Source organism: Telmatherina bonti (assembly GCF_933228915.1).
Source record: "Telmatherina bonti genome assembly, chromosome: 20".
NCBI classification, from domain to species: Eukaryota; Metazoa; Chordata; class Actinopteri; order Atheriniformes; family Telmatherinidae; genus Telmatherina; species Telmatherina bonti.
In genome coordinates, this window is record NC_136618.1 from 11,578,105 (window position 1) to 11,599,087 (window position 20,983).

Sequence of the window (20,983 nt, forward strand, 5' to 3'; positions counted from 1 at the left end):
CAAACACAGAAGAAAATAAAGTAAATTTATAACTGTTTGTTTGTAACTAGATCAATTTAGAATAATTTAATTATGTAAAAAACTATTAAATCAGAATAAATTATGGTATTAATTATATTTTTATTTAACATTATTATTATCATCATCATCATTATTCTTATTATTAATTATTATTATTATCATATATTATTATCATCATTAGTAATAATTATAACAATAATGATAATGATAATAATCATTTATGAAAAATACTTTCCTAAATTCCCTTCAGGAAATTAAGAAATTATTTACCGTTTCATGTCATTTATGTTATTAGATTTTTTTTATTTAATGTCCTATTAGTTTTCAATTTAATGCCATAACTGAGCAACATACACACTATCTTACACAATGTATAAATCATGTGCATGGGAACAGTCACATGGTTTGCGAGCACAAACGGAGTTTTTAATGTCAAACCCTTTTTAAATACCAGTGTACATGTGGACGAGGACTGAGACGCTGTGTGGGTGAGAGCTGTCAGGGATGCTGCTTTGATGTCGAGTAAAAAGCCGGGCATGGTGTAGTCTGCCTTGTAGCTGGCTGGGAATGAAATGTATACATTAAATCGAACCTCTCTCTTGAGGAATTAATTTCAAAGCATCAGTGTATTTCTTACGGGTGTGAGTAACGCTGGAGAGGCAACACAGATACAGTAGACAGCACAGACAGGGAGCATCACTGTACAGTATGAGGTCTTCGTGTCGGTTCATCGTTGTTGCCTCTGAGGAAAACTCTTCTTTGTCAGTATTAACAGTATATCAACAACAATATCTGATAAGTTACATATAAAAACAGTCCTTTGGAGCTCAGGTAGTCACAAATAAAATTCAAGTCCCGTATATCGCTGATAATTCAGTGTCTTTGGGCAGAATATCCTCCCTTTCAGTAATAATCAACTTTATATTCCTGGAAACAGTACAAAGTCCAGATCTGTCTTCCTTTTGGGTGATCGTACAGTGTGAAGAGCTTCCTCAGTGAGTTTTTTTTCCCACCAGTTTAGAGATCAGTCACTGACTGGTTGGTAGTTTGGCCTTCAGCAGTGATTCAGAGCTACGACAAGAATCTCCAAGGTCAAAAGTCTGGATTCAAGAGCTTTCAGGAATGTCTCCCGCAGGTCACATCACCCCAGTTAAGTGACAGCATATCAAACAGCCGGCATCCTCTGCGCCTCGAAGGAATAGCTCAGCGTTTTGGGAAATCACATTGCGGTTTTTTTTGTCCAGAGTTATGAGTCCCTGTGCAGCTAGCAGCTGATTAGCTTAGCAAAAAGCCTGGATTTACAGAGGAACAGCTGGCATTGCTCCACCAAAAGTAATCACTCAACTGGTTGTATGAAGCCCTTCAAAACTCACTTATCCACACGTTTCATCTTGTTTTTGGGTTTTTTTTGGGGGTTTTTTTTTTTTGCACATAAACATGGGACTTCATTAGTTTTCAGGCTCATCATGACTACGAGTATCAGTACCCAGCTACGGCTTCCAAACATTTTGTTTTTGTAAAAACAATAAATGCCACAAGCTGATTATAAAGTTTAGAGGTTTTGATAGATTATTATAAATTCTTATATTACATTTTCACTTTAATTCATTTTTCATCTTGGGATAAAACCTCTGGCTTCCAGTCCTGCTAAGCTACGTTTGCTAGCTGTTAGCTGCTACTCTATATTTACTGTATAGACATGAGGACATTAGAGCCGTATCATAGTTTATATTTGCCTAAAATTCTATGGTATATTTACACATCAGATGTGTAGCTTCACACTTATACAGTTACAAGTTAAATGACATTCAGCCAGTGCCAGAAAAAAAAAACTGTCATGGGTCATAATATTAGAGAAAACAAAACTACTGGGCATTACTTTTGTCATTGTCAGAGGAGGTTTGGGGGGTTCATGGCGTCTCTTCGGGGATAATCTGACCAATAGAAACAGTCTGAAGTTCTTAGTTGTGCACCACATTGGCCTACAAGAAGACATCTGGTGCTTAAATTCAGTCAATCTCTTCCATCTTTGTGACCTAAGCCAAGAGATCGCTCCTCTTGCTACACCACACCACCAGTGCAATCATGGCCAAGGTGAGGAAAACTGGGATGAGAATGAGGACGGTGAGTGTCTCGTCTGGTGGGTCGACCCATTCCACCTGCTCCATGGTGCAATTGGAGAAAAAGTGCTTGTGTATGCGGATGATGTAGCTCTCCACCAGCGGGTTGGGCCAGTAGCAGTCGACGATGTGAGACTTTGTCTCTGTGCAGAGGGTGAAGAGGTGGTACTCACTGTGGAGACACACAGGGGAGGAAAAATACAAAAAATTAAAATCAGATTTAAAGCATGCATTTGCAAATATGGACACAGATTGTGGTGTAAAACTGCAATCATGCAGGGTGGACAGTTTTATATCAAGACTAAAATTTACATCAGTTATTCTACAAAGAGTCTCTGATGGGCACAGAATTATTTCAACGCCTCTGTGGTTTATTTTATATTAACCTGAGCCTCTGGGATTCGGTAAGTGATCCATCATTGTGTTCAGGGATACACTGCTATTTACTCCATTATTTGGCCCACTACCCGCCTCTATTTCGACCGTGCTGCTCAGCTGCCCCAGAGCTTTCCAGGCCCACAGCTCAGCTCTGATGAATACATTCAGCTAGTCCTAATCCCTCTTCCTCCATCCTGAATTCTCTGTTGAAGTCTCTCTTTTTTCTCTTGACATCTAGGAGCTGCTGTTTTCTCACTCACTGCACAGTAATTTCAGGAACAGGCTCGGGATCTGAACACAAAATGTCTTGTTTTTCTTCGTCACTTGAATCTGAAGCATTGTGCTGAAACAGATGTTCCTGTATTTCTGAAACACTGACAGCTGTAATCTGTCACGTCAAATCTGTCTGTTGCTACAAGAAAACTGCCAAAAAAAAAACTGTTTGATATGTTCAGGACTTCCCTTGACTGGCTACATTTATAGACACAAGAATATTCTGATGCTAAACCATTTACAACTAAACAGTCTTATCTGATTATATTAAGGGTCCCATATAATGCTAAATTAACCCTAAAGTTTTTCTAACAGGCATAGGTGTCCCCATACCCTGTTTATGAGGTCCAAAAGTTAGGAAACTCTGTCTCCTCTCTCACTTGCTTGCTAAACTTTGCAGCAAATGTCTGCTCAATTCAATTTAATTTCAATGTTAATGTTTTATTTTCACAATTACACACGCGCAACCTGACAATATCTGCTAACATGCTTCACTGTTAACAGTTGAAAAGCTGCTGTTTATAAAACAGGGGTCCTAACACCACCACCAGACATTGTGTAGCATTGTCTTAGTTCAGCTTAATCATCAAACTAGTAATGTGATCAACCCAATGTGAAAGCTTTATATAATGGGTGTCAGTAAGTCTGGACTCACGAAACCTGTCTCATTTTAGTTCTGACATAGAGCAGTCACATTAATGCATACAGACAATAATGGACATATGTAATCTTTTTTTTATTCCCCCAGGTCCTAGCAGACATCTACGTACCCTTAGTGTAATAAAATACATAATTACATTACACTGTTTTCTTCATGAATGAGATATGTGCCCTCATAACTTGCTTTATCTATGTATAAAGAAAGACTGTTTAATTCACTGAAGCAAACAGATGAGTCTGAGATTTTTGTGCCCTTACGAAGGGAAATAACCACTTTCCCCACTAGTAGTTACCACCATAGACATAGCAGGCACCAGCAGAAACCACATCCTCTCCATGAGAGGGGGCGTGGAGTGAGTGGGCGTGGAGTGGGCGTGGACAGGCATTGCTCATGAATATTTAAAAGTTCCTCCACAGAAACAGCCCGTTCTCAGCATCACAAGAGAAACTTTTGCTGAAATTAAAGACCAAGGCTGAATTTTTGGCAAAACCTTTTTTGAAAACCATCTTGTTGGACCTATGACACCGATATGACAAAAGAAAAATGTAAGTTTTGTTTTTAAAAGTATAATATGGGATCTTTAAAATAAACAGCTAAAACATAGAGTAAGCATAAAGTTACTGTGTGGGGAGTGTGCCAACCTTACATATATCACTTAGAAATGTATGCAATGCATGCTTGAGGCTTCAGAGAAGTAGTTTGGCTTATATACGCATCCGCAATTCCAAAAGAAATAGGAAGCGGTCTTAAAATGTAAATAAGAACAGAATGCAATGTTTTGCTAATCTCATATTGTGTTCCCAAAGGATCCTGAACGACACATAAGATGCTGAAACGCCAACATTTTATCACTTCATGGAAAATATTAGCTCTATTTGAATTTGATGGCAACAATGCATGTAAAAAAGTTGAGTTTAAGGCTAGATGGAAGTCTGGAAAAAACAAGCTGAATCTGAATATGTTCTTCCATAGGTTAAGTCCAGCACAGTTTTCAGCATTAGAATGAATTATTTATTTATTTCTCATAAAAGAAATTAACTTGAACATTACAAATTTACCTCAGGGGGCAAGTATTCATTTCATTTCATTGTATTCAGCACAACTAACATCAGGAATCACTTGGGAGGATTTCACCATTGAAAAAGGAAGAATTTTGAAATTATTGAGGTGACAAGATGCAGGTTTCTGATGGAAACTTCTCAGCGAAGATACAAAGTGCCTTACAGTAAAGATACAGGGACCACATCTTCTGGAAAGGCTGGAAATACAAGTAAAAAGAAACTAACAGAAGAATCCAATGGAACAAAACCTAAAGATTCAGATTCTTACTGGATTCTGACTTACTGGAGTTCAACTTGTGCACTTTACTCCACTGTGTTATTTTTGTGGACAGGAATGAACCTTTGTTACAGCAGATCTGAAGAAGCCTCTGACTGAACACCTATGCTGTCTGATCGCCACATTATGAGTGTGCACTGTTGCCCATTATGTTGAGCAGCTCCTGGACACTCTGGGGTCTGTTATGAACTATTATATAGTAAAATCATAATAATCTAAAATTATCAGGAAAACAAATCATAAATATGAATGATACCAGTATGAAAAACAAAAAAAAACTAAAGAAGTCACGTTTAATAGGACGAAACATTTATTATGTTTAAGAGGTCAAAATAATAAACTGTACTTGATATAATAATAGCTAAAAAGCCAATATGTTTTATTTAATTTGATTATCAACTGCAAACCTAATATTATCCTTTTGTTTGTTTTATATGTGTCATTTGTATAAAACTAAAACATTTGTTTCTAAAATTGAGCTGTTTTTTGTCGTTTCCATGAGTTTATTGTCAGGCTACATGTGGCCCCAGCAGTCAGTCGGGCATATAGGAAGATCTGTACGTGGCCAGAGAGAAAAAACGAAGACCATATAATCCCTTACAACTCCAGCCAGAGAGCCATGTTATAAGTAAATTAAACTGAAACATTAGGGCAGACAGTCTGTCTGACTTCCAAGATAAAAATCTAGATAATTATGTAAAACTGCTGCACATAATTATCAGACTAACACAAAACAGCAGCCATTACCAGGAGCAATGGATCATTATTACATTAACTTAAAGTTACGGCTGTTTCAACCTGCTGTCCTCCATATAGCACGTATAAATTGAGCTCTGACGTCAAACATTAGCCATTGTTTAGAAATGACCTTTGCTAAAATGCAGCAAATCAAATGTACCCTGCTTGTCTGCAGCTGGATATACATGTAAACGGATGTATAGCAAGAAAATTACTCAGCTCTTTTTTTCTTGCTTATTTTGCTTTTTTGCGGAAAAAGAAAAACTTCCTTCTTTGTCTGAACTCAGCAATAGCATATATTTAAAGTGGAAACTGCACAATTCTTCGAGTCATTTCAACACAGACTATCAGCAGCAGGTTTTAGTTTGTTCAGCGATAATATATGAGCTGATCTCGCTGCGAGGTGGGTTTTTGCCACCAGCTAAAAGCTGAAAAAAGGGACAGCAGAGAGAGCGTTTGGATGACTGAGGGAAACAAAATGTTAGCCAGACAGATGAAAAATGCATGTATCAGGGCTTCAGGCAGATCTGAACGCAGCATTAAAGACTGCAGGGAAACACAGACTTTGAAGTTATTTTCCAGATGAAATAGACGGCAATGAACCCATTTTCCAACCTTCGTTTACATACAGCAGTCAGCTGGGAGTGAGAGCATTTTAGAGCAAGGTTTCATCAGATTCCCAGCTGATTCGTGCAAAAACATAGAACACACACTAACACTCATATGGAGGTCTCTTCATCAAAAATCCAATCGTAGAAACTCACATCAAGGTGAATTCAGATAGAAACGCAACTCTTCCTTTGTGCCGTTTGTAGTCTAATTAAAAAATAATGCCTCAATATGATATTTTCAGTCAGATAATGAAATTTCGCTCCTCCCTTGAGACATAATCTGGTGGAGCTGCTGATATAATAATCCAGTCCTTCATAGAGCTGAAAGATTACTCATAATGTCTGTTTAATGGCTGGAAAACATCAAGTTTACACGGTAAAGTCACAACTCAGTCGTCTCAGTGTGTGAAAAGTTCAAATGATCAAATAGGATTTTTATTCACCAATATATCTGGTAAAAAAGGACTGAGGAACAGGATTTCCCAGTTCAACGACAGCCGAGTAACTAGAAGAGTAGAAAGATCCGGCTTTATTATGACAGCGATGAGGTGCAGGTGTGTTTATCCCGTCAGGCTCAGCTGCAGGTGGAGAGGGAGGAGAAGCTGAGTGAGACCAGGAAGCACAGACATCATATACATAGATGCCTCAGAAGCTGCGTTTCCATCACACCTAGAAATGCACAGCTTAAACTTAACCTAAATATCGCAATAAAGAAATATCGCAATGAAAAAAAAAATGGAATCTAAATTTTAAAAAAAATTTAAATATGGCGAAAAGGTTTTCTTGCTCTCATGAGGTTTTTAGACGTTTAGGTTTAGATGTCACAAAAGTATAATGGAAACATTTTTTTTTTTTTGTGCAGTTACGTGTCATTTATGTCACGTAGGGAGTCATGTGACCAGTTGATTTCCGCTAAATAATGGCGCGGTACGGAACAAATGACAGTGAAATGCAGAGTTTTCCAATAAAAAAAAAGAAAAGAAAATTAGTTTAAAAAAAAGGCTTTAAAAAGCTGTCGCAAATTAGCAAGTAAAAAAAAAAACAAAATAACGCGACGTGGCTACCTTGCATGAGCTGCAATTCTCATAAAATCTCGTCAGCTGGATGAGATTTTACGAGATCTGATGCTTATGGACTAAACTCAGTTCAATGGAAACACCTGCAGATCGTAATTGTTTGTTGAAACTTACAAATAAAACTTTTATATTGCAAGGAAACTGTAATTGAAATGCAACCATAGACTGGCGCTGCCTATTGGAGATGTAACGTAACGGCGCAGCCACCATTTTGGATGGTGATCCCATCAACCCCCAGTGCCAGTGACCATCGTAACTCCACAAATGTTTTCCAGATTTTCAGAGTTTGGATATTAGTTACGATGACATATTATAAAATGTCCAAAAACCTAAATCATTATTTTATATTACTTGTGAAAGTTAATTCCATGTGAGCTGATTTGGATACCGTGCTGCAGGCTGCCATAGTTCCTCACACTGTGTTGGCTCTGGTGCTGGCGTAGAGACGAAACCCATCCAATAATACGGTCACACTGAATCATGCTCCATATCTACATATATTATGTCTAAGCCGGGAAGTGCAGCAATGCCAGAGAGACAGGAAATGTCTCATGACACCGTGCTTTAAAGCAGAAGTCCGATCCTTGAGATCTATCCTGCAACGTTTAGATGCATCGCTTCTCCAGCACAATGAAACGGCTGAAGTCCGTCTTCCACCTGAGGCCTGTAACGAGACACTCATCTGACTTAGGTGTGTTGGAGAGAAAACGTGGGATAGTAGATCCTGAGGACTTGGACTCCTCTGTTTGAAACTATATTAACAGAGTTGCATTCGCCATCGATCTCCGTCTATAATTAAGAGGACAGAAGTTGTGGAAACACACTAAATAAAAAATGTTGCTAACTGAGACCTTAGACTTGAATCTTACTGAGTTTGTAAAATGGTTCCTGTCAGGATTTTCACAAAATAGGAGACATAAATTCACATTTATCAAGTTTATATTCTGCTTTTTAAACGTGAGGAGTTGCTTCTTTGGACAAAGATTTGATGTCATCACAACATCTCTGTTTTTTTAATTACAGTTTTCAACTCGTAATCTTCGAGGGTGGTCGGTCGACCCGTTTCATGCGTCACACAAATAACCCCTCCGCTGTCACTGGTGTTTTAGGGCTGGTGAGCACCAAAGTATATTATCTTGAGGCTTGTTGTTCCTAAAGTTTGGTAAACGTATTTTACAATACTTTAGATGCAAAAACAGCTTTGGTAGAAGAGAGGAGGCCTTTAAAAAAATTTTAAAAAGAAAAAAAGAAGAAGAAGAGAGGAGGCTGAGTGGCCTCGCATGGATGCACCAGACATGATTTCACACACACAAATCTGCCAGACGTCACGTTCAAAAGACTAAACTACACTTTTCACTTAAATAATAACTCAAAGCTTCATAAACGTAAATGGTTACATAGAAGCTTCTTGGGAATATCATAAGGCAAAAAAAAAAAGAAATCCTACTATAACCTACTGTAGTCTTTGTATTTCATCTTATAGATTATTATTTATAGATAATGTGACGTACAATTAGAGATTTCCACAAAAACTGCACCACTGCATGAGAAAACACGTAACACGCTAAGTAAATGTGTTTTAAAGAAAATCACAAAGTGATCGTCTTCTACAGAGAAGTTATAGAATATAACATTAAATATACTGATTAAAATACACAGAGGAACCTGAACAGAACTTAGAGGAACACCTGAGCACACAGGTCAGAAGATTTTAGATTACATTAACCGAGAAAACCCGCAGCAGAAAGAAAACAAAGTGGACCAAGAGGATGTTAAAATTTTATGTCTTCATCTCAAATTTATGATGTAATAAAATCTAATTACAAAGTCAGGATTTTCATCATGATTTATCCGTTTTCATCACAGTTGGGGAAATGCGCTTCCATATGCGGACATGGAGTAAAAACAAAACAATCCGAGTCAGATGCAAAGCAGCTGATGGAAGATGAACAGTTTGTTCTTCTTTGTGTATTTTAAAGACTTGGATGAAAAATAAAAATAAACTGACCTTAAAGTTCTCACCTGGACCACATATGTAATTAACAGTGGAAAACAACCCTTGTTACTGTGCACACCACATTAAATTTTGCCGCTGTGCAAGCTATAAACTCTTCAGGGTGGAAAATCAATATGTTATTTAAAATAAATGACTGGAAAGCATAAATGCATGAACAGCTTCTCAGTGGCCTATCTGTAGCCTTTTTTTTGCACACCGATGCGCTTTGACCGGCTCATTTCACACAAAAAGGTAAAGCTGGCTGCGTGTTTGGCCATCAGCAATCACTGCGGGGACGCACGGCTCATTTGTCAAATGGAGGAAATGCAGCAGGGGTCACTGCTTTTATAAAACAGGACGCCTTTTGCTCTCCAAATGTGATCTTTCTCACCAATCTCTGCTTCCTTTTGTCCCTTCATACATCCTTCTTCCCTTTTCCGACTGTCTCACTAGGTTCAAGATTGCATGTTCCACACCAACATTAATACAAAGTGCAGAAACCATTTAAAAATAAAAACACAAACTCCTGCAGACAAAGGAAAGGAAAACAAGTCTGTTTATTACAATCTGGGGTGAAAAAAACTCCAAATTGTCTTACATCAAATCTGAATCAATCACATTTAGTATTAGTTACTGTTCTAGTTCTTTAAAAATCCCCCACTCATGTTCTTTAGATTTAAGCAACTATTAAGCTAAACTTAAACAACAAAGTGCGACTAAAAGGAGAAAAGCAGAGGCCGGACATTACACCACCCATCCTGCACTTCAGGTAAACTGTATTGGCAAAAAAACAGTACTTGAAAGAGTTTAACAACTAATACCACTTTACTATTTATAGCTCTGATTTACAGCCGCGTTTTATGTAATTTCCTTTGAACTAGCAAGCAAGAAGGAAGGAAAACTCAGGAGCATGTCTGACTTTTACTCTGCCTAAAGTCAGACAGGCTCGTGTGTAAAAGTGTCCATATCATTCCTTTGGAAGGAAAAAAAAAGGCTAATTTAGCCAGATTTTTAAACGTAAATGTTGCACAACAAAACAAACCCCTGGAGTTACACTGAGCCAACAGTGCAAACTAAAAATATCTCCTTTTATTTTCCAAAGCTATTAACTCTCTAAAGTAGCAGATTTGTGTGTCTGGATGTCTGGTTTGTTGGTAAATTCACTCTGGACAACTTAATGAGATATGGTGAAGAAGGCAATTAATGTAATTCCACATCTAATAATGGACATTTTAAAGTAGCACAATAACTTTCTGACCTTCACTCTGTGTGCTCTGACTACTTTTGATGACATGGTCCCATTTATTTATTGCCGGGTAGCGTGCTAAAGCAGAGAAACCACAATTCACAGCTTTTTTCTTTTAGCCTTGAATATCACATTATAGCAGAGTATCTGTTAATCCAGCCAGCAACTGGATATCAACACTATGTTTAAGCACCAAGGCTGATTCAAAGAAACACAAGAGGACATTATCAGTCAAAAAGAAAGAGAAAGAGGCAGAGCAAGAGACAAAACATGAGTCAACATCTAACTGATTTCTACTGGCTAAAAAGAGCACCAGACGTGCAGTCATGTGACACAAACACAGCAACATGGGGTCATCCCTTGTGATTGGTCAGTTTGTGATTACATCTTTCCAGGTTTTTGGATCTTCTTGCTGAACGATGGCAGAAATCTACAGAAGAGAAACTGCAACAACGCTGGTCAGGATGAATTCGCCAAAACAAACTTCAATTCTGTTAAGGAAAAGAGTGATATGTGCCTTTTTAAAATAAATAAAACATAGCTATTGGGAAAAAAAAACAATATTGTTACCCTACGCTGAAGTATACCCGCACACTTCATCTGCGTCAGCCACGTGGATCTGACCCGACGCCACGGGAGCAACTCCAGACTTAGCGTTAGCTTTAGCATAGCTATCCCTGCTGACAAGGTGACCCCCTCCTACGGACAAATATTGGTTAACTGTTTCTCATCTTCCCCAGGCAAGAAGCTCTGATGCTACAACAGCAAGTAAAACAGAACAGAGTAAATTTGCGAGAATGGAAGTGAAAAATATGGTGAGTGGTGTGTACATTCATTCATTTTCTGAGCTGCTTATTCTGATTAAAGCTTGTTCCATCCTCCACGAGAAGCGAGAACTTTTTTCTTGTTCTCGAGGCTCCGAGAAGAAAATGACATCATTTTGTTCTCGCGGACGCGTTTGAAGACAGTTCTCGACACGCCGGGCGGACAGAACTTTTTTCTTGCACGGCTCCGAGAAGTGTCGTGTGATTGGTCGGACATGTGAGGTGGGCGTGGTTAACACGGAAAAGCATGAAGCTGAGTTGCTGCTTCTGCGTTTTTACTGTTGCAGATAAAACTGATTGTTTTGATAAAACAGCTTATCGAGGTGGTGAGAAAGTACGAACATTTTTACATGTGGCATTAAAACACTCGGACCCAGCCGTGTGCACGACCCGTCCTGCCGCGGACGAAGTCGCTCGTTAAATATGAAACTAGAAAAGCTCTCGGGGAGCGGAAATCTCCGCCAAGCACAGTGTTAAAGAATCCTTTTAAAACATTCCTGGATCCAAACAGTGATCCGGATCACCACCAAAATTTAATTAGTTTTTCATTTTTACATTTACAACAACTCTTGAAATTTTTATAAAAATCCGTCCGTAACCTTTTGAGGTATCTCAAGCAAAAAGACGCCGGAAAAACATAACCTGGTGGAGGTAACAACCGGGTTCATTGCACATAAAAGCAGACATCGCCCCCCGCAGTGATCCCTCCCCGCTGCAGACCTGCTTCTCGTGGAGAATGTATGAACCTGACGAACAAGACCTTTTTTCTTGTTCTTGCAGCCTCGAGAACAAGAACTTCTCGTGGAGGATGGAACAAGCTTTAAGTGTCGCGGGAAAGCTAGAGCCTATCCCAGCAGTCACAGGTCGCCAGTCCATCACAGGTACTGATGCCATCCGACCTTCAATTTTATCCTCATGGGTATTTTAATGAGCTGTGAGTTTACCCACTAGATAATAGGGTTTGCTTTAGGTGGGAAATGTTTATGTGGCTTTCAGGATAAGATTAAATTATCTAAATGGTATTTCAAGTCTGAGATTGGAAATCTCTCCTGTCTCTTGTAGGGACGCCAGTTTGTTTCCTTTTTGTAAAAGAAATTTCTTCTGGAAATCAGTGACTCAGATAATAATTTTGACTCCCTGGTGGATTGACGAGAAAGAAAAAGCCCACTCCTTCGCCCTCTGAATTTGCTATTAAAGTAAAGAAAAAGAAAAGAAAGACAAGTGTGGGAGGCCAGAGGTGAAAAGAAGGAATGAAGCTGAAACGCTGGATAAAGATAGTTTCAGACAGGTGGTCGTGACTTTGAGATTTCTTGAAAAAAGGACGGCTTTGGAGAGCAAAACTCAAACTGTTCTCCCACCCACATACATCTAACCCGCTGCAACTGGCAAAGATAGATCCGTCTTTCTATTATTGTGAGTGTTTTCCAGAAAATGCCATCGTGACTGACTGACTGACGCTTCCCCTCAACTACAAATAAAGACTCAGACGGAAAGAGCAACGCTTCGGAACGGAGAAGAGATAAGTTTTCAGAATCCAAATCTTTTGTCTGACAAATCTTTTATACAAAATGACAAATTTTCCCCAAATAAAGCATTTTTAGTGTCATTTCCTTATAATAGATAATTTCCTAGTGAGCAAATTTAACTATACAGCTTCATTTTACATTTTAATATAAAGGAGGGGTCAACTGTTGCCCCAATTTTGAGCCAACATGACATTTTTTGTTTCTTTTTGTTTCAGGACAACTTTGAAATAAAAATATTAATGCAGACATTTCATAGTAAAGACCCCAGCGACTATATAAACAACTACGTAAATGGGACCAGATATGTTTGCAATGTGCTGAAATCTCCTTAAGAACATAGAGAAGGAGAAGTAGTATGTGTTGTTGTGGATAATCCATTATGGGGATATACAAAACGAGGTTACATGGCAGTAAATGCATCCAAAAGCAATTAAACTGGAGTGATTGTGTCTGTCTCTTAAATCAAGTCTGGTACGAGTGATGAAAATGAGGGCATGGCTATGTAGGATGAGATGCAGCAAGAATACAAATGAATACGACATTTAGAGAACACAAACACAGATACCATCCCTGCTGCAAGTCAACCCATTGGTTTGATGTAAAGGTAACACACATCCACACATTTACATTCCATAATCTAACACCCCAAGTTCACCGTAACCACAATCTAACCTTTATTCTTCATTATTCACAGTAAAGAAGTGGAGATTAATGGCTTGTCAGATGCTGTACTGATGTTGTGTTTATCTAGAGACTGAACATGAGAACTGCACCGTGCATGACCCATGCATGGGAGTGTCTCAGAATCAGATAAATAATGTCCAAGATAAACTTGGAGTACAGATGGCCATAAAAAGTAACAGAACTGCAAACTAGGAATCTAGATGATTCCCTACTTTAAGTTATTATTTCAAGAGCATATCAATTTTGTGACCAAGTCATGGAACCTAAGTGCTATTACTATCTCTCTCCACTTCAGGACATGATGATACTCTTGCTGCCTTTACTCCAGCAGTGAGTTGAAGAGGGAGCTGAACCAAAACAAGGCTTCAGGTTCACACGGTGTCGGCCTCAGGGTCTTAAAAGCCTGTTCAGTTCAGCTTTGTAGGGTTCTGCTGCACTTCTCACGCTTAGCCTCAATCAAGAGGGCGTTCCACTTCTCAGGAAAGAAACACTGCCGTGACACCTATAAACAAAATCACATCTATTGCCCCTCAATGATGACAGAACAGATCCCCTAATGTACGTATCATGAAGCCAGTAAACGCCTTTCAGAGCCTCATTATCAGACAGGAGTTGGTGCTAAAAGGTGCAGCTCAGAATCCCGAAAAAGGAAATGATTGTGGAATTAGGGCACACATCACATCAGCCTTTTTTATTTGAATCCGAGTCCATTTGCTCAGAAAGTCCACTTCGTTTGGGGAAACATGAATGTGCCAAACGAATTCTGTTTTCGATCAAAGAAGCAGACTCGGTCCGCCTACAAACGCAGGTTTTTAGTGGACCTAATACGGGAAACGGACTACAAAAAAAAAAGTCTCTCCTTGCATTTGGCAAAGTATTGCATTGTGGGTAAATACATAGCGATTGCGTTAAGAGTCCTCTGCCTTGTCTGCTGTTCATACTGTGTCCATTACTTCTTCCGACCCCTTTTTGGACTTGTCAACTGAGTACATGGGTATTGTTAGATGTCTATATGTTTGAAGGTATACATGTAAGCATGTATATATGTAGGTATATGTATGTGTGTACATATGTAGGATTGCATACGATTGTATAAGTATTTCGACCTGTCTGAAACAAATTGATGAACTACAGCATCCATTGTTGCCCTATATTTCTGCAGAATAATTGCATAAGACAAAATAAAAAACCCAAAACAGTGATAGTTTCGTCTCCATGTTTAATCACTATGGAGACAAGAGTTTTCTTCTTCATGTGGGTCTTGTCTTCTCTTTTGCTAAATACTAGTGCAGTGCCATCTTTGGTGAGAATGGGGATAGATTATTCCACAACCCCTACAACTGGGCCGAGTCCCCAATTGGGCAAAGTCTAATGGACTATCCTGATGTGAACGCACATTTATTCGGGACCAGGAACAAGCCTAATACCACGTCCATCAAGGGAGATGGACAATCAGTTCTTTCTGATGAAGCTTTGGTCCTTCGCTTTCTTCTTCAAGATGCTGTATTTCTTTGAAAATCTCTTTTTACAGAACAGCTTTTTGAAGAGAAATCCCACTATCATCTGCAAACATCTGATTATAGAATCCATTATGAAAGCGACATGACTGCAGTAGATAAAGGTGATAAGCAGCTCGAGCTCAGCTAGCATCAATAGGAAGACAAGGCCTGGGTGTACACACTCATTTTCAACCAGGATACTGTCATAGTGGCAATAAAAACACATAATACATGTTTCATTCACGGAAACACACTAACATCATTTACTGACACTTACAGCAACTCATGACCTAAAAGAAATTAGATCTTTTTCCTAACCACTATAAACTCTAATCAGTATGTTTTAACAAGTGTATCTATGTGTAAAACCCATTTGATAAAGCTATTTTTGTTGTAAGTATCTTAAGTTTGTAGTAGTAGAGAGCATTGCCTCACAACCATTAGTTGTTCAAATCAAAGCCAGTGATTTAAGAAAACATGGATGCTTGGAGACAAATGAATGTTGCACAAACTGCAAATGGTAAATGGACTTGTACTTATATCACACTTTTCCAGTCATGCCAACCACTCAAAATGCTTTACACTACCCTATATATATCAGACAGCCATTCACACATGCACCCTGATAGGCACATTGGGGACACTGCAGAGTTTTGCCCAAAGACATGTAGTCAGGTGATCAATCGACATACCTTCCAGTTGGAAGAGAACTGCTCTTCCACCTGAGCTACAGCTGCCACAAAAACTGCAATATGTAATAGATAAGACCCCCTATTCAACATAGTGCCTGAAGTGTAGTTTCAGTCAGAGGATTCTTCAGCTCTACTGCAATGTTAACAGATATAGAAGGTCTTTTCCTCCCCACAATAACAACTTCATATGATCCCTCTGTACTAGGATGGGATGAAATGCTTGATCTCAGTACCTCTTTCTTCTACTTTTTACATTTTCCTTTAGAAATTTAAAACACGACAATTTAATTTCTCTGTAAGATTACAAATGTACAGTTTAATGTGCAGTAATAGCTGGAGAACAAGTATTAGCATGTACCAAAAGCTGTCAAAGAATAACTGATCAATGAAGTGACAAGGGCATGGACACTTTAGGTTTACTGATGTATACTGAGATAAAAACAAGCATGTGGAGTCCAATATATAAGAACTGCTTTCACAGAAATGCCGTAATAAAATGCATCTCTGCTGTTTAGAAAGCTGCAGAGCTTGGAACCAGTCGAGCGCTCACACTGACTCTTGCCTTGCATCGGAAATGTTTTCAGTAAGCACTGGACCTTGCAGCAAACGGAGAAGGTGACATATGAAGAGAGGAAGGAAGATGCATTGGCTAGTTTTCTGCAGGCAGAGGTATTCATGGGGATGTTAGCTTCACACACATCTCCTAATTATACGTTTCACCGCCTCATTGCAGATGTATTTCCTTCTCCAGACTGTTAAAATGTTTTGGATTTATTTCAGGAACATGACAAAGAATTAAACTCACAGAGGCACCTGTGAGACATGAAAGAAACATCCTCCACAGCTGCCAAGAAAGATCCAGGACTTTTCTTTGTCACCTGTATACAGATATCATTAACTGATGTTGTCCTACCTGATGAAGTGCGTGAGGTTACACCAGTACTGTGGATCTATGTGAGCCATGTCCCGCTTGAACTCTTCTCCACAGACCTGGACCTCCCACTGGAGGCGAGATTCGTTGCACAGTCTTCTCTGCCAGCTGGTCGCGAGCTCTACGTTTAAACTGTCAGTGGCTGTCAGAAAGAGGAAAGAACAAAGCATTTGTATGCAACAAATGCTGCTGCGTGTGTGTGAGATTCTGGATAAATAGGACAGTGACTGGGAAGCATCACAAACATGGATGTGCACCGATGTCTGGCTTGTAGACTTTCATGGGAGTTTTATCTCATAACATCCTGTCGTGAAGCTGTATATTACAGTCTTTGCTTTGTCTATCAAGAGTTTTATTTCTGTCCATTATGTTGTGGGAATAATGGAAATGACAGTATGTGTCTGCTGTATCCTGTCGTTCCTTCTGCTGATATTATTAATGTTTTAGATACATGGATGTGCTCACCTGACACCGCTCTCATCATCCAGGCATTAACTGTGAATCAGAGCAAACAAAAGTAAAAGTTAGAGCAACTTCTGGACAACTAGAATACAAAAACCTAAAAACAAATGACCATGACACTCTGTGAAAGATTTTTATTTCATATTTTCATGGTTAGCATGGCTACGTCATTTAAAAGAGATGCTTTAGTTCAGGAGTAAATGACACTAAAAATTCAGTCTCCTTCATGTAGAGCCTTTAAATAATACCTGCAAATATAAAGATGCCATTTTTTATGCTGCAATCTTAACGTTGACAAAATACATATCATGCATAAATCACAAATAGACATGATTTCTGTCACGGCTGGTGGAGGTGAGGTGTGGACCCAAATGCAGCGCCACAGACAGCGATACAGAGACTAACACAATGAATCCGCAACATAGAACTGAAACAGAGGGAGTAAATACACTGAACACAACAAGACACAGGTGAAACAAATGAACTAAATGAACCCAGGTGAACTAAATCAACAGGAACCAAAGCTGAACAAGACATAAGGGAGCTAAACAGGAAAATCTGAAAGACACGAAAAGTCCAAACCATGACAGATTTCATCACTGTCTGGCTGTAATTTAGCCCACTTTTAACTCAGCCTATTTCATGCCTAAAATTCAGTTTATATATAACACAGGAACTCAGTCAACAAGGCTTTATTTGTAGAAATCGCCCCCTGTTTGACTCCAACTCGAATGAAATAAAAGGATTATAACAACATCACATTCACTGGGTCATCCGGGGGAAGAACTGAGGAAAAGTTGTTGCATTTGGGAGAAAACTACACAAAAAAATACTGAGATAAGAAAGACTAGAAGCAGAAAAAAAGTTAGAGGAATATCAACTTTTAAAAAGTTCTACATGGTATCATAGGATTACATCCCAGTAAAAACTAAGGAGATAAACAGGGGTTAAACTGGCGTATTCCCAGTCTAACCGTAAACTAACTTTTCTATTACTTTCCAGTTGCCAAGAACGTGATTACAACATGAAGGTGTCAGAAGCAGACATCTGAACCGATTTATCAAAATGCCTCAGAACGACACAGACTGTGCTGCCAACGAGATGCTTCTGGGACGAAGGAAAGGAGGCGCCTCAAAGCATGCATGAGACTAACGGCTCTCCCTTAGGATGATTTAAGAATTACATCTCAAGATTAAAACATCACCACAGATTATTACGGTAAGCGTGGTGTTGCCATGGTGATATGTGACAATATGAGTATTTGGTTCAGAATTATGTGAAATGAGAAAAAGGTGAGTCTCTTCATTTAAATTCCCAAATAGACAAACCAAAGATCTCTCTCTAACGTTGAGCTGCATAGTCTTCATGGGGAAACTACGCTGCAGGATCAATAAACCTGGACACCGTTTCATCCAGCATGCTGGAGCAACTTAAAGCATTTATGTTTGCTTTAGATCTCTTTTTCTCATCAGTGTCTTTACTGGTCTGTGATGGACCGGCAACCTGTCCATTGTGTACCCCGCCTCTCGTGGTCAGAAAATGGACAAATCATTATTGGCTTTTTCATGAAAAATAGGCAACATATATGGAGAGTATAGAAACAACAAGAACAGGAATAGACTGAAAACAAAATGACTGAGACAAACAAACAAAGAAAAGACCAAAATGTACATTCTGTAGTCATTTACTTTACATTTTTAACCACATTATTATAGAATAAAAAGAAGTCAGTTGCTTCACCACATCGGGAGCTATTCCAACTCACTGTGGACGCATCTTGTCATTAATGATTAACTCGGCTTTCCTTCATACAGCTGTGCTGTAAAGGTCAAACGGTGACTTACAAACTCCCCCCACCCCCACATTGTCTGAACTATTAAGTTCAGGCTTGCAGCGACTAAACAAAGCACCAAAATTCAATGTCATGAATTGTTTGCATCATGCAGTGACTTCTGATTCCTTTGTATATTTGCATTTCCAAGCAGAAGAATCAAAAAGTGTGGAAAAGAACATTTTCCGTCTCAGTGAGACTCCTTCAACACAACCGTGCAACTGTCCAACAAATTTCTCCCCTCATCCTCTCGTTTTAATTCCCTCTTTCTGTCCTCTAATCCAAAATCCTGCGAAGAGCAGCTCAGGCCAAAGCCAAACACGCTGCAGCACAGGAAGGTGAATCTCCCTTTGAAGAGCCACTCGTACAAAGAGGGGGATCGTTTTGGAAGACGCCCCGCCGGACAAAGACTAAATATAGAGACTTCCCTGTTTGACCGACAAACGAGGATGTTTTGAGGTGTTTGTGGTTTGATCAGATGATTTAGCTTTTGTTTGACCTAAATGTGACTCACTGCCTGTAGAAGCTTCTTGCATTGGGACTTTGTGTTGCTTCTCCTTACATAAATGCTTTGTTTACATATTATTATGAGTAATCGCCCTTAACCCCATGATGAATCCTGAAATAGCTTAACAACTGCAAAGCAGGGAAAATGCAAGTCTCCCTCATTTTATTAATGAACACTTCTCATCTCGTTTGTTACAAAAACTGCAAAGTCTTCATTTAATGTTTAGCAAGAAAAAAAATAAACACCCTCAAAATTTTATAACTTACTTTTTACAGCTACATGAACATATAATACAGAATACAGGACATTAACAGCACTTTTTATGGCCCATTTCACACCAGTGGGACGAGACTTTGCAGCTTATAAGGTAACCACTGTTAAATAGAAAAATCTGCAAATCCTATCGTTTTATTTAGCAAAAACCTGTAATGGAAACACAGCTTGTAACAGTTTTTATACCATTAAATTACAGTAAAGAAAAATTGTTACATCATCTTACTTACTGTACTGCAATATATTGTAATGTTCCCCCCGTATTGTGATATATATCGTATCACCAGTTTCTTGCCAATACACACCTGTAGTACCAGCAGATTCAACAAAAACTTCAACAGAATTTATCGACATTTGCTTAAAGACACAGGGCTGAACTTTTGCCATTTTCTGTCACATACCACTGATCGGCGGCTAATCCAGCATCCATCCTGCATCCTACCTGACCTGTTAGCTCTCTCCAGCCACCAGAAGATGATCTCACGATGACTCTTGTTTTGTCCCTTCTCTTTTTTAATCTTCTTGCGTTTCTTTGTTGAATCAGCGACGCTGCATGTTCAAAACAGCCAGTTTCTTGTAATACCGTGAAGCAACTGACACCATGTTGTATAGCAGGGCTACTCAATTAGATATTCAGGTGGGCCAGATTTTCCAATAAAAAAAAAAAAAAAAGATCAGAGCCTGTAAATAAAGTAAGGGAAAATAAATCAGTAAATACATAGATAAATAAAAGAAACATTTACATTAGGAAAAAAAATACTACTTTATTAATTTTTCTATTTTAAATTCAGTCCCATAAGACATGGGCAAATGCGCAAAATAATGAAAATTCCAGTCAGATCCTATTTTTCTCCTAACTTTTAACATAAAGAGGTCATATCCAACTAAACTTCTTGATGTAGTGCCTCCTATTATAGTCTTTACACACCGCCACACACTCATTGCATATTAAACACATCTGTTTGGCGCTCGAATGTGACGGATAAAAAATAAACAAATACTTTTCAGTCCAGACAGGGTTAAATCTGTGGTTTTCGTTGTCAATTTTGTGTTTTGGGACAGAGAGCGACGTGCTAGCTAGCGCTACTCTCACAACTTCAAAACACAACAACATGCGCTGGGGTTGCTAGGCAACCAAGTGTTGCATTCCTGGTCTGCATGACTGTAGGATTGTAGGCTACTTAATCAGCGTAGGAATGACTGAAGGTTCTTGATTAATATCTTTGTTCTTTTACATAAGCTGGGCCACATAAAAGTTGGTTCTGGGCCGCATGTGGCCCACGGGCTGCCGTTTG

General features: G+C 38.9%; 1 protein-coding gene across 1 annotated transcript in view; it reads right to left on the bottom strand.

Annotated features, from left to right (window-relative positions):
* Nucleotides 1-337: 337 nt before the first annotated feature.
* Nucleotides 338-20,983, bottom strand: part of LOC306770895 (receptor activity-modifying protein 3) — a 51,321-nt gene continuing 30,675 nt past the window's right edge. The window contains exons 2-4 of the mRNA XM_079259910.1: nucleotides 17,080-17,109; nucleotides 16,597-16,756; nucleotides 338-2,313 (exon numbers count right to left, since the gene is read on the bottom strand). Of these exons, the coding sequence (XP_079116036.1) occupies nucleotides 2,058-2,313; nucleotides 16,597-16,756; nucleotides 17,080-17,109 (446 nt within the window). The 3' untranslated portion in view covers nucleotides 338-2,057. The remainder of the gene's footprint in view (nucleotides 2,314-16,596; nucleotides 16,757-17,079; nucleotides 17,110-20,983) is intronic.